The 11,250-nt window shown below is 44.2% G+C and overlaps 7 protein-coding genes across 7 annotated transcripts; 2 read left to right on the forward strand and 5 right to left on the reverse strand.

Annotated features, from left to right (window-relative positions):
- Nucleotides 1-319: 319 nt before the first annotated feature.
- K450DRAFT_263181 (uncharacterized protein) lies at nt 320-666 on the reverse strand. The gene has a single exon (XM_051592603.1). The coding sequence runs from the start codon at nt 490-492 to the stop codon at nt 331-333; it is 162 nt and encodes a 53-aa protein (XP_051440125.1). The 5' UTR covers nt 493-666; the 3' UTR covers nt 320-330.
- A 564-nt stretch (nt 667-1,230) lies between these two features.
- On the forward strand, nt 1,231-2,616 carry K450DRAFT_263182 (uncharacterized protein). Its single transcript, XM_051592604.1, has 4 exons — nt 1,231-1,483; nt 1,642-1,835; nt 1,906-2,096; nt 2,170-2,616. The coding sequence occupies exons 1-4, from the start codon at nt 1,293-1,295 to the stop codon at nt 2,194-2,196; spliced, it is 603 nt and encodes a 200-aa protein (XP_051440126.1). The 5' UTR covers nt 1,231-1,292; the 3' UTR covers nt 2,197-2,616.
- K450DRAFT_181276 (uncharacterized protein) lies at nt 2,473-3,473 on the reverse strand (the record flags this gene model as incomplete). Its single annotated transcript, XM_051584362.1, has 4 exons — nt 2,473-2,553; nt 2,626-2,880; nt 2,949-3,064; nt 3,131-3,473. The coding sequence occupies 4 exons, from the start codon at nt 3,471-3,473 to the stop codon at nt 2,473-2,475; spliced, it is 795 nt and encodes a 264-aa protein (XP_051440127.1).
- A 54-nt stretch (nt 3,474-3,527) lies between these two features.
- K450DRAFT_263188 (uncharacterized protein) lies at nt 3,528-5,110 on the reverse strand. Its single transcript, XM_051592605.1, has 3 exons — nt 4,362-5,110; nt 4,125-4,289; nt 3,528-4,054 (listed from the first exon to the last, which is right to left on the reverse strand). Exons 1-3 carry the CDS (start codon nt 5,058-5,060, stop codon nt 3,725-3,727), a joined length of 1,194 nt encoding a protein of 397 aa, XP_051440128.1. The 5' UTR covers nt 5,061-5,110; the 3' UTR covers nt 3,528-3,724.
- Nucleotides 5,111-6,454: 1,344 nt separating this feature from the next.
- K450DRAFT_263192 (uncharacterized protein) lies at nt 6,455-7,786 on the forward strand. The gene is made up of 4 exons (XM_051592606.1): nt 6,455-6,833; nt 6,906-7,101; nt 7,180-7,631; nt 7,699-7,786. The coding sequence occupies exons 1-4, from the start codon at nt 6,719-6,721 to the stop codon at nt 7,704-7,706; spliced, it is 771 nt and encodes a 256-aa protein (XP_051440129.1). The 5' UTR covers nt 6,455-6,718; the 3' UTR covers nt 7,707-7,786.
- Nucleotides 7,773-9,252, reverse strand: K450DRAFT_263195 (uncharacterized protein). The gene is made up of 2 exons (XM_051592607.1): nt 8,430-9,252; nt 7,773-8,307 (listed from the first exon to the last, which is right to left on the reverse strand). Exons 1-2 carry the CDS (start codon nt 9,231-9,233, stop codon nt 7,885-7,887), a joined length of 1,227 nt encoding a protein of 408 aa, XP_051440130.1. The 5' UTR covers nt 9,234-9,252; the 3' UTR covers nt 7,773-7,884.
- A 63-nt stretch (nt 9,253-9,315) lies between these two features.
- K450DRAFT_263198 (uncharacterized protein) lies at nt 9,316-11,104 on the reverse strand. The gene is made up of 5 exons (XM_051592608.1): nt 11,057-11,104; nt 10,290-10,976; nt 10,040-10,208; nt 9,905-9,912; nt 9,316-9,796 (listed from the first exon to the last, which is right to left on the reverse strand). The coding sequence occupies exons 2-5, from the start codon at nt 10,951-10,953 to the stop codon at nt 9,381-9,383; spliced, it is 1,257 nt and encodes a 418-aa protein (XP_051440131.1). The 5' UTR covers nt 10,954-10,976; nt 11,057-11,104; the 3' UTR covers nt 9,316-9,380.
- Between the last annotated feature and the right edge of the window lie 146 nt (nt 11,105-11,250).

Raw genomic sequence — 11,250 nt, forward strand, 5'->3', positions numbered from 1 at the left:
TGGGTTGGCATGAATAGTGACATGTTCAGATAAATACTTTGAATGCTCTTGTGCATGGGTTGCAAAAACAAAACCACATACTTTGGAGATCATTTTTTTCCCAATAGGTGCAGCTACTTTTCATTATGGCTATGTGATATACAATAGAAGAAAAGAGTATTATAAATGAGAACTTGTTATTGAATAAAGTATAAACGCATCACCAAGCAACGCGCTGGTACCTGTAGTGTGATATGATACATATGTTGTTTATTTTATTGGGGATTTGTACATCTTTCTAAAATATATAAAGGCTGATAGGAGGACCGCTTTTGGAATTTTTCATTGGCATTACATGCGATTGATTGGACTGTGTTGCATCGGGTAAGTGGGAAACAAGACATGAGGAGCGGTTTTCTTTGCTTGCGTTGTGCTTGCAGTCTTGGTGGAAGAGGCAGAACCACCCGATGTAGAGCTTGCAGAGGATTTTGAAGAGTGCTTGAAGAAAGGCATGTTGCTTTGAAGTGAATAAAACTTGGCTTCGATGGATGGAATGCTATCTCAAAGGTAGATGGCTATAGCCATTATATAGTGTTCTTCATCCGCCAAGTGCGTAGTACGAGCGCCTATGCCAACAAGCTCGGCTACATTTTAATCGCCGCTGACAACTTGGCCCTTGGCATTGGCAACGCTTCATTGTGATACACACTGCCTGCCGTACCAGAATGACTCCGTACCAGTCAATTTGCGTAATAATGACCTTAATTACTCTCGCTAAGTCTATGGTCTGTTGGGATGAGCATGTAGCCTATATACCGATCTATGTGAGCTACTTGTTCTGTACGCTGAGGAATAGAATGTCTGTCTCATCACCTGTAAGCGTCAGCACAATATGGATCTAGAATGTATTTTCGATCTGATGCCAATTTGTTTATAATCAACAAAGACTGAAGCAGAGAGTATTGGACGATGTTTCAGGTGCGAGAGAGTCACGTCGCCAATGTACAAAAGACTTGCTTTATATTAGCAGCTGCGCGATTTCTCATCCAAATCCTTCAATAATGAGGCTGCAAACGATATAAACAATTCTCTCTACGTAAAACAAAAAAACTAATTTATTCAAGGATTGTTCTAAATGATGACAGATAGTTTACAAAGGATGGAAAAACTGAAAGGAAAGTGACAGACGACATTTGGACTTAGCTGAATTTCAACAATGGCGAACTGAATTTGATTGGCTGAGCTCAATAGACTGCTGTACTTTTTTCCTTCTCCAAACGGCACACAGGATTCCAAGTGGCATTTAACACAACATGGGTTACTACTATGCGTACTTGACTGGAATATCTGCCAGTGTTTTGACCGCCGTCGGTCTCTACCTTTTGCTAACTGGATCAGGCGAAGCGTTTAATGTCGGCCTCCTTCTGGAAACCGTATCACCTTACTCATGGGCATTAATTGGCATTGGCCTATGCATTGGCCTCTCCGTCACAGGAGCAGCTTGGTAAGATCAATCGAGCATACTACGAGTGCATGTAGTCCAATCAATGCAGAGAACAAGAAGCGACCCAACTTGTAATCTTGCCTGGACCCGTTCATGCACGGAACTTTCGCTTTACACGTCGATACTAATTGACGTTGCATCTCCGTTTGTTTTCGTAGGGGAATCTTCATAACAGGCTCATCTATTCTTGGTGCTGCTGTCAAGACGCCGCGAATTCAGTCAAGAAACTTGATTTCTATCATTTTTTGCGAAGTCGTGGCTATTTACGGTGTTATTATGGCCATCGTGTACTCGGCTAAACTCAATGACGTTGGCCCAGACATGCTCTTCACCGCCTCTAATATGTTTACCGGTGAGCAAAGCTACTCCGTAGTGTTAGTGCCGATATGAAAACGTTCTGCTAATGATTCAAACCCTGTTAGGACACGCGTTGTTTTTCGGTGGCCTCACTGTTGGCTTATGTAACTTGTTCTGTGGTGTCTGTGTTGGTATTACTGGATCCAGTGCAGCTCTTGCCGATGCACAAGATAGCCAGCTTTTCGTCAAGGTCCTTGTTGTTGAGATTTTTGGCTCAGTTTTGGGTCTCTTCGGTCTCATCGTTGGTCTTCTCGCGGTAAGTTTTTGGACTCCCATCATTCGCGTCTGTGAGGTTTGCAACTGACAAAATGAACCTCTTGTGTTTTCAGACTGGCAAAGCACTAGACTTCCAATGAAAACGTCCCTTTAACAGTTTACTAGAGCAAATTTGGTTCAGTTGTCCATACCAACATGTTTTTTCACTTGTTTATCATTTTTTTTATTTTCTTCTTTTGTCGTGTCGCGATCAGCTATCGCTCAAGACATACAACTCGTCCTATACACATTCGCACATAATGCGCTCTTACAACGTCAAAAATAAAGAAAGATGTTTAAAGAATGGTTGTCTATTGGGGTTTATGGAACACTATATTATTAATTTTTGGTTCTGCTCTTCAGCGATGACCCCATGTCTATGCTGAAGTGATTTCCTTTGTCTTGCTCTTGAGGATATCATCGATCTCCTTGACATGGCTGTCAGTGTATTTTTGAACCTAGGCCATGGCTGCGCGTCAGTATATGCAAATCAGGAAAATTTCAAAACAACCATTCCGTTTCTACTCTACCTGCTTCTCCATCTTCTTCACTTCATCTTCAGATAAACCAGCCTTCTGATCCTTCTTCAAATCCTTCATACCATCTTGTCTAACTGATCGAATGCGGGTTCTAGCTTGCTCTGCAGCCTTATTAGCGATTTTGACCATATTGTCGCGATGCTCCTTCGTTGGTTTTGGAATAGGCACTTTGAGGTTCTTTCCATCAGAAATAGGATTAAGATTCAAGCCAGCTTCCCGAATGGCCTTTTCCACTGGCGATAAATACTGGAATCAAGCAAGGTAATGTCAATCAGCCCGTCCTTTGTCTACTTGGTACTCGCAAGTATGCTTACATCTGGTTCGTGAAGTATAACAAGTAAAGTTTGCGGGTCTTTGACGGTGATTTGGGTTATATGGTGCAAAGGTACGTGTGATTGCTCGATGCTCACTGATACACCTTCCAAAAGAGCTGTTCCCAAACGAATTGATGAGTTTTACACATAATTTTTTAACGGAGGTTGGCCTGTTTTCTTACCTGGATTAGCTCGCCCGATTCTAATGCCGGCCAGATCCTTCTTGAGCCAATCTGACACTTGATTCATTTTCTTTACAATTTGTTGTTCATCGAACTTGAGCTCAATGTCCTCAGCCTTGGGACTGCTCTCGGGTTCGGCTTCCTCCTTTGCTGCTTTCTTTTGAGCTCCCTTGCCACCCTTGGCCTTCTTAGAGGCATACCATCGAACTGATTGGTGGTGGACGGCGGGAAGGTGCTGAGCGGCGGGTACAACAAACGAAGGAATGACCACAGCGGGCCGCAAGACTCTAGTCGCTGGCAAACAAGCTTGGCTTAATCGGGGGACTGTCCGAACGATCCGCATTGTTGTGGCGGCTGTGGAAAGCATGTCGGCAGTAAGTTGAACAAGATTCTCAACAAACGGGTATAAAATAAAAATCGGTTCAAATTTTATATATGATGTGGTGACTTGCGAAAAAAAAAATACATACAACATGAGATAAAAAAACATGTACAATGATGGGAGTAGTTGAAGCGGTATAATATAAGTAGATGCAGATGTTGTTACAAGTAGGGAGGAGAGACAGCCAAATAGGCCGAGGAGAGGGTATTTGCTTAACGGCGTTTCTTTTCTTCATAAGATTCGTGCTTGGCAGACGTTATTGACTTGACGGCTGCCATGGTATTTGCTTTCTCAGAGGAACCATTCTTGTCCCAGTTAGGTTGATCTACGATATCGTATTTGGACTTCCATATCCACGAGTTGCCCACAATACCGTTACCTTGTCGATCTGCCATCCTGTAGTACTTTGCGGCTTTGAAATTATCCTTTTTTACCCCTTGTCCGTGAGAATAACAAAAACCAAGGTCGTTTTGTGCATCGGGGTCACCAAGATTGCTTGCTATTTCGAAATAGTAGGCTGCAGTTGCAATATTTTTTGGCACCTAATGAAGTAACGAGCCTCGTTAATCAAATGACTCTTCCAACATGAGGCTAGAAAGCCAGCCTACTTACCCCCCAGCCGTGTTGAAAGCAAACGCCCAGTTCGTATATCGCCAATACCAACTCCTGCTTGGCTACTAACGTAGACTGTGCAATACCAGTTTGAAGGTCGTATACCGCACACTCTGCAGCTCGCTGAAGGTAACGGACAGCCATAGTCGGATTTGGTTTACATCCCTTATATATGCAATAAAAAAGTTATTAAATTAATTCTCCAAATAAAAATTTATGGGTTGACTGAATACTTACCCAGCCATGTCTCAAAGCAATACCATAGAAAAACAGACCCAGCGGATGGTCTCGTTCTGCAGCCATTCGCCAGTAATGCGTTGCTTTTTCCAACTTTCCGTTCTCATGACATGCTAATCCAAGCTGTAAAAATTCGTCAGCCTGAGGTGTTGTAGACCCATCATCTGGTTGCGGCGGAGGTGCATCTCGAGGCTCAGATGATTCAGGTTCCTCAGGCAACGAGTAATGTTTTTCATTTGCCGATGATATTGCCATGGCAACTCGGGTGCTCTTACGGCGTGGTGGCAAAACTAGCGAGCGACCCCGTCGCAAACTTGACCTTCGTTCTACTGAGGGGTTAGATGCAATGGCCGGTGTGGTAAGCGTATTATTTGCTTCTGTTATCAGCGTAGAAGCTGCATGTTGCTGTATGGGGGAAATATCCTTGGCGGACTGAAACATGGAGTACCTTTTCTGAGTTTTGGGGGATGCAAAATCAGATTCTACGAATCTCGACCGAGGAATGTTTGCAGATCGAGGTTGGTCAGTGGATTTTACATCCGCTGTGTTAATGGCGAGAGCAGGGCTTTTGGCTTTATGGTGGGTCTTCTCTGAGAAAGAAGGACGATTTTCGCTAGTGTCCTTTCCAAACAACGAAAAGCGCTTCCTCGAGCCATTTGCTTCTTGCTTTGAATGCAATGCTTGTTTTATACGGTTCATGATTTTGAAAGGAGAGATTACGAAGAAAAGCAAGAAAAGGGTGGGTGATGTACAAACTTATTGGATTTGGAATAGGTTTATTTTTATTTTTTTGATGGTCATGGCTTCCGGATTTAGAAATCTCCAATTTGTACCTTGACCACTCCAGCGCCACCTTTCACTACCTTGTCGAAAGCCTCGAGCGTATCCTCCAGCCTGAACTGGTGCGTGACTAAGCCATTCAGTGGAACTTTTCCTTGGCTAACCAGCTGAATAGCTTCTGGATAAGCATGGCAGTATCGGAAGTTGCCACGAACGTCGACTTCTCGAACACTCATGACTTCAGTTGGAAGCATAGCACTGCCCTTTCCTAAGCCAATGAGCATAACCACACCGCCACGACGGGCTGAGAACATAGCCATTTGGATACAAGTATCCACTCCGGTACATTCGTAGCAGACGTCAATGAGTTCTCTATCAAATGTGTTGTTCTGTACCATTTTCTCTATCAGCTCTTGAGACCAAGCGAGTAAATCCGGGGTATCCTTTGGAGGTAGAGGGAGTTGTACGGTTTGTATTTGTGGTAAATACTGCTTGGCAAAAGCTAGGCGATGTTCATTGATATCAAATATCGTTACTTGGCTTGCACCCTTGGCATAAACGGTAGCGGCTACCAGCAATCCGATTGGTCCAGCTCCAAATACCAGAGCGTTTGATCCCTGGGTTACAGGAGTTCGGCCCACTGAATGAACCGCAACTGCAAGAGGCTCTATCAGCGCTCCATCTTGATAAGTCATAGTTTCTGACATACTAAAAATGGGCCCCAAAGGGTCACATTAGCACCACCTCGCTTTTTTCAAATATTTGACAAAAAACATCTCAACTTACGGATGACAGAGGTGTTCTGGGTAACAAGCATAACGGCAAAGTGAGCCATGGTTTGGTCCGAGGATCAGTGATCCAGAGAAATGCATGTCGTAACACAAATTGTAACGACCCTCCTTACAGCGCTCGCACTTGTTACAGAATCTACCAGGTTCGAGAGCAACTTTGTCTCCAACTTTGATCTTCGTGACGCCTTCACCGACGGCTGTGACAATACCAGAAGATTCATGACCAAGGACCATAGGGTTCTTGGGATCTAAAACTCTTGGTCCAATCCGACCAGCATGGTAATAATGAATATCTGACCCACAGATGCCTGTTGCTCTAATATTGACTTGGACCTCTATGATGAAGTAGTATGCATTAGCATATAGGTTACACGGTTCATTCGATCATGCCATAGGATCTCTTACCTCCTTTCTTAGGTTCTTCAATCTCTCTGTTTTCCTGTTGACAAAGACAAATGTTAGGTTCATATTAAGGGAAAGCTCTCACGGACCACCCAGCATGAACGTCCCATAACCACTTACCAAGCGCAGATCCTTGGGTCCATATATGAAAGCTGATAGATTACCTTGAGCCATTGTTGTGTTGGATGGGGTGGTTTATTAAGTGGTTAAAGGTGAACGAAGGTGGCAACGGGAAATCTGAAGAACTTAAAAGCCATCGGGATAAAGAAATCGTCTTGGACTTTGACTGCTGTTTTCCTTTTTTGAGTTCAATCAATCCCCGCGTATAAAGTTTAGGTAGAAAATGGTACTTTTTCCAAATCCATCACTTTTACTCTTTCTTTCATGTCTTCATCTCATCTCGCTCTTTTTAGCCTGCACGGTAAAATTGCCGCAGTTAGCGGAGGAACCCGAGGTATTGGAAAAGCCATGGCCATCGCTCTTGCTGAAGCCGGTGCAGGTAAGGAGCTCATCACGCTATTTGAATGTATTCCTTAGCGGGCGGAGCGTTAATGCATTTATGTCATTCAAGACATTGCTCTCTTACAGCGTGATGTGGCCAATACTGAAGTCAGGGATGAAATCCGGGCTCTGGGAAGAAAGTGTGAGGTCTTGCATCTTGATATCGCAGACCATGAGTCGTGCACTAAGGCCATCCCTGCTGTTTTGGAAACGATGGGAGATATTGACATCTTGATCAATAACGCTGGTATTCAAAAGAGACACAAGTAAGTACATTTCATAACAACATCCATGGGAAACAAAAGTAGGGTTAAGATTATCTGACGCATATCCCTATCGTCTAGATCTGTCGATTTCCCTGATGAGGACTTTAACACCGTCTTGCAATGCAATCTCAAGTCAGTGTGGACTCTCAGCCAAGCTGCCGGTAGACATATGGTCCAGAAGCGATCGGGAAAGATCATCAATACCGCTTCTCTACTTAGCTTCCAAGGCGGTATCAACGTACCTGCTTATGCAGCCGCAAAAGGTGCTGTTGCCACCGTTATCAAGGCTCTGTCAAATGAGTGGGCGTCTCAGGGTGTCAACGTGAACGGTATCGCTCCAGGATACATTGATACGGATATGAACAGTGCTCTGATGCAAGACCAGACCCGCTACCGACAACTTCTAGAACGTATTCCCCAAGGCCGATTTGGAACCCCGGAAGACTTCAAGGGTGCTGTGGTATACCTTGCCAGTAACGCAAGCAATTACGTGAACGGAGAAATCCTTGTTGTTGATGGAGGCTGGATGGGTAAGTTCATGCTTTGTGGTTTATATTAGTGGTATCAGTACTAACTGTATTCTATCTATGCGCATAGGCCGATAAATATGCCCAATTCCATTAGGCGATCATCCCAATAAAATTAATATTAGCAGTCTCAGGCAGGCAGACAGACACGCATTTAAGTTCAATTGTGATTTTAACAACAGTTTTGCAATATGACATGATGATGAAAGAAAAGTAAGAGTGGTGAATGATGTGAGTGGTGATCAGACATCTTTATCTAGCGAGGAGCATACCCGTGATGTTGATTGTAATACGGTTGTTGTGGTGGTGTCATTGGGTTGTTGTTCCGGTAGTAGGAGGTGGGCATGCCATGTCGGCTCTCAACGTCCATGGTGGGCGAAACCGGTACGGCGATATGTCCGGTATGGCTTCCCATTGCAGCTAGGCGACTCTGTGCTTTTGGTGAACCGATAACGTTCATGTCATGACTGCTACTTGCCAAATACCAATAGGTGGTGACCAGCTCACGAGGGACCAGCCAACACATTTTATCGGTTGGATCGCCACCCATGAAGGCCGCACCTTGCACCAGCGTTTCCACGAGTTGGTCTATGTCGTATAGATCTTGAAACAAAATCATGCGATCTCTCATATAAGCTGTAGGGACGAGGTCTATGCGGGGATCATGTGTGACGGCGAGCTACAAAGAAAGGGCTGAGTCAGACCAAATAGCAAGTCCACTGCTGACAACTTCTTTTACCGATGGAGCTCCTTCTTTTCCCGTCCAAAAATTAAAAGTTCCCTTCCTTTCCCGCTACTTACCTGGAGAATAGTCGGTTGCATTCCGGTGGTAGATGTTTGAGTAGTCGTAAATAGTTCTTCCATGGCAAGTTTCATTTTAATATGCTGGATGGCTGCCAAATTGGCTTGACGCGGAGGTGTGGTGGAATCGGGAGCGGAGTTATATGTGTTCAAAGTGCTTGGCTGGTCTTCTTGTTTGACGGAAGGGACGTCGTTGGTTGGCCATGTAGGAGACTTGGTGCTATGCGAAAATGGAGACATAGAAGGGCTGGATTGTTCTTCGTCAATGTAGAGATCGTCTTTCATGGGAGGTTCTGGCTTTATCGGTTCATTTTCCCCTTTGGTGATACCAGAAGGTGAGGCAGCTTTTACATACGATTCAATAACTTCAGGAGGCAATACTTTGGCGATCTCACAGAGAGACTCTTCGTTTAGAAAAGGGCTGTGAGGCGGAATGACGACTTTGTTCTGCATGCAAACCAGCTGTAAGGTCAAGATCAAACCTTTCAGGTACCAGTTTTGAATTCGAAGCTGCTCAGCTTTCGATTTGTATGTATCCCGTTGACGAAGAGTTGCTCGGCGGTCGACTTTCAGCTTTTTCACCATCTCTTCTAATTCTTTAAGATGCCTTTCCTTGCGTTCACGAAAAGCTCTTTGAGCCTCTCGGTTTTGTGCCTTGCGAGCAGCCGCTGAGGTAGGCATGGGTTTTCTGCCAGGCTTCTTGCGCATAGTATAATCCTGCTCTTGATCCACCTCGATAGGGTCATCGTAGAATCCATTATGTTGTAGTAGGAGACTCATGGGATCCATAGCTTGATAACTCATGAATTGAATTGAAAACCGGGACAAGCGGGTAAAAACGTAAAAGACAGCTAGAAAGTCAAATTATATTTAGAGCTGAGTGGCGGGCAGAATGACATGTGAAAAAGCGCTGACAGTTTTATTACAATTGGCAAATTTTGTCAGATAATATCATATCAAGGCCTCCAGACCTTGCTCTTTAAACCATTCTATTGTTTCCTCTAATCCCTGCTGAACAGAGAATGCAGGCTGCCATCCAAGGTAGGTTGTAGCGCGGGTAACATCCGGCTTGCGTTTCTTTGGATCGTCCATGGTTGCTGGTAAGTGCTTGATAGGCGTATCGGGACTGACACGATCCCGTATCATCTCTGCAAACTCCTGTATTGAGTACTCTTCTGGATTTCCCAAATTGACTGGCTCTGTAAAGTTTTTGTTCATCAACAAGATAAGCCCATCAATCAAGTCGTGGATATATTGGAACGATCGAGTTTGAGTTCCATCACCGTAAATTGTCAGTTGTTCGCCTTTCAAAGCTTGTATGATGAAGTTGCTGACAACTCTTCCATCGGCGGGTGACATTCTGGGACCTGTGAAAATAAAATATTTCCCGTTAATAACGTGGCTGGCTGGAAGAAAAAATTTGCGCGTGGAAAATGGAGATCTACGGTATCCGTGCTGCGAATTTTTTTACATACCAAAGGTGCTAATCATAGACAAGTAATAATGTAGTACAATCATATCCGTAATTGTAAATGGGCGAGCGAGCGATGTACATAATCATTAGCAATCAGTAATTACTTCGTTATCAAGGCTCAAAGTCCCACACTCACTTGAAAATACGCGCCACTCGTACATCAACGTCGTTTTGTCGCATATAAGAATAGGTAAGCGTTTCAGCAATACGTTTGCCTTCGTCGTAGCAGGCACGTGGTCCAATGGGATTTACATGGCCCCAGTAAGTTTCTTTTTGAGGGTGTTCTTCTGGATCGCCATAAACCTCTAAGAACATGCTTTCACGTGAATACGATGTACGGTGCACGGCTGCTGAATTGAGAATGAATTTTTTTTTTTTTTTTTTACCTGATGTAGAGGTTAATAAAAACCGAGCCTTTGTTCGCTTTGCGAGACCCAGCATGTTGATTGTACCCATTACACTTGTCTTGACCGTCTTGGTAGGGTTATACTGATAGTGCGGTGGTGAAGCGGGACACGCTAAGTGGTATATTTGGTTGACCTCTATCATGAAGGGGTCGACGACATCATGACGAACGAGGTCAAAGTGTGGATGACCTATCCAGTGTTGTACATTTGTTTTCGTGCCTGTGAAAAAGTTGTCCATGACAATAACTTCATGTCCCATCAACATAAGTCTGTCCACAAGATGTGAACCAACAAATCCAGCTCCACCTGTGACTAGAATCCTAAGCCGTTCTGACTGACGGAGCATACGCACGGGTAGAAAGCTTTTTGCATGAAGGTAAGAGACAGTTCCATCACTATGAACGATGCGGTCTGATGGATCTTTAGGCAGATACAAATCTCGAAGCGTCTCCAGTTCGACGTTGGAGTGCACTGGCTCGTGTCCCACCTTTGTAACTCGACGCTTGGAATTACGGGCTCCTTGTGCATTAGTACTGGTCTGAGCTTCACCTTGCTCATTTTTGTCAGAAGCATTTTGAGCAGGCGTTTCCCCTCCTTCCACACGCTGGGTTGCTTCACGTAGAGAGCCGGTTTGTTCAGTCATCTTGTGCAATTGCTGACTAGTTTCTGAGAAAGAACCCATGTTAATCTCAAAGAATTACCCCTCACATAATTTTAATGGCGGCGATATCGTAAGCCACACAAACCTCACAATGATGCGGGGGTCCCTTAACAAAATAACCCATACATGTCCATAGGATGAGTTATATTTATACATACAAGTACAGGGCTGTCGTCATCCCTGGTTTCGATTTATATAGCCTCGCTTATCGAAAGTAACAAAATGTCTACTTACAAGTGCATAAGGCACTTTGAAAACTGTGAACATATTTTCATTGTC

This window comes from Umbelopsis ramanniana, assembly GCF_025399195.1.
Source record: "Umbelopsis ramanniana AG unplaced genomic scaffold K450scaffold_107, whole genome shotgun sequence".
NCBI lineage: Eukaryota > Fungi > Mucoromycota > Umbelopsidomycetes > Umbelopsidales > Umbelopsidaceae > Umbelopsis > Umbelopsis ramanniana.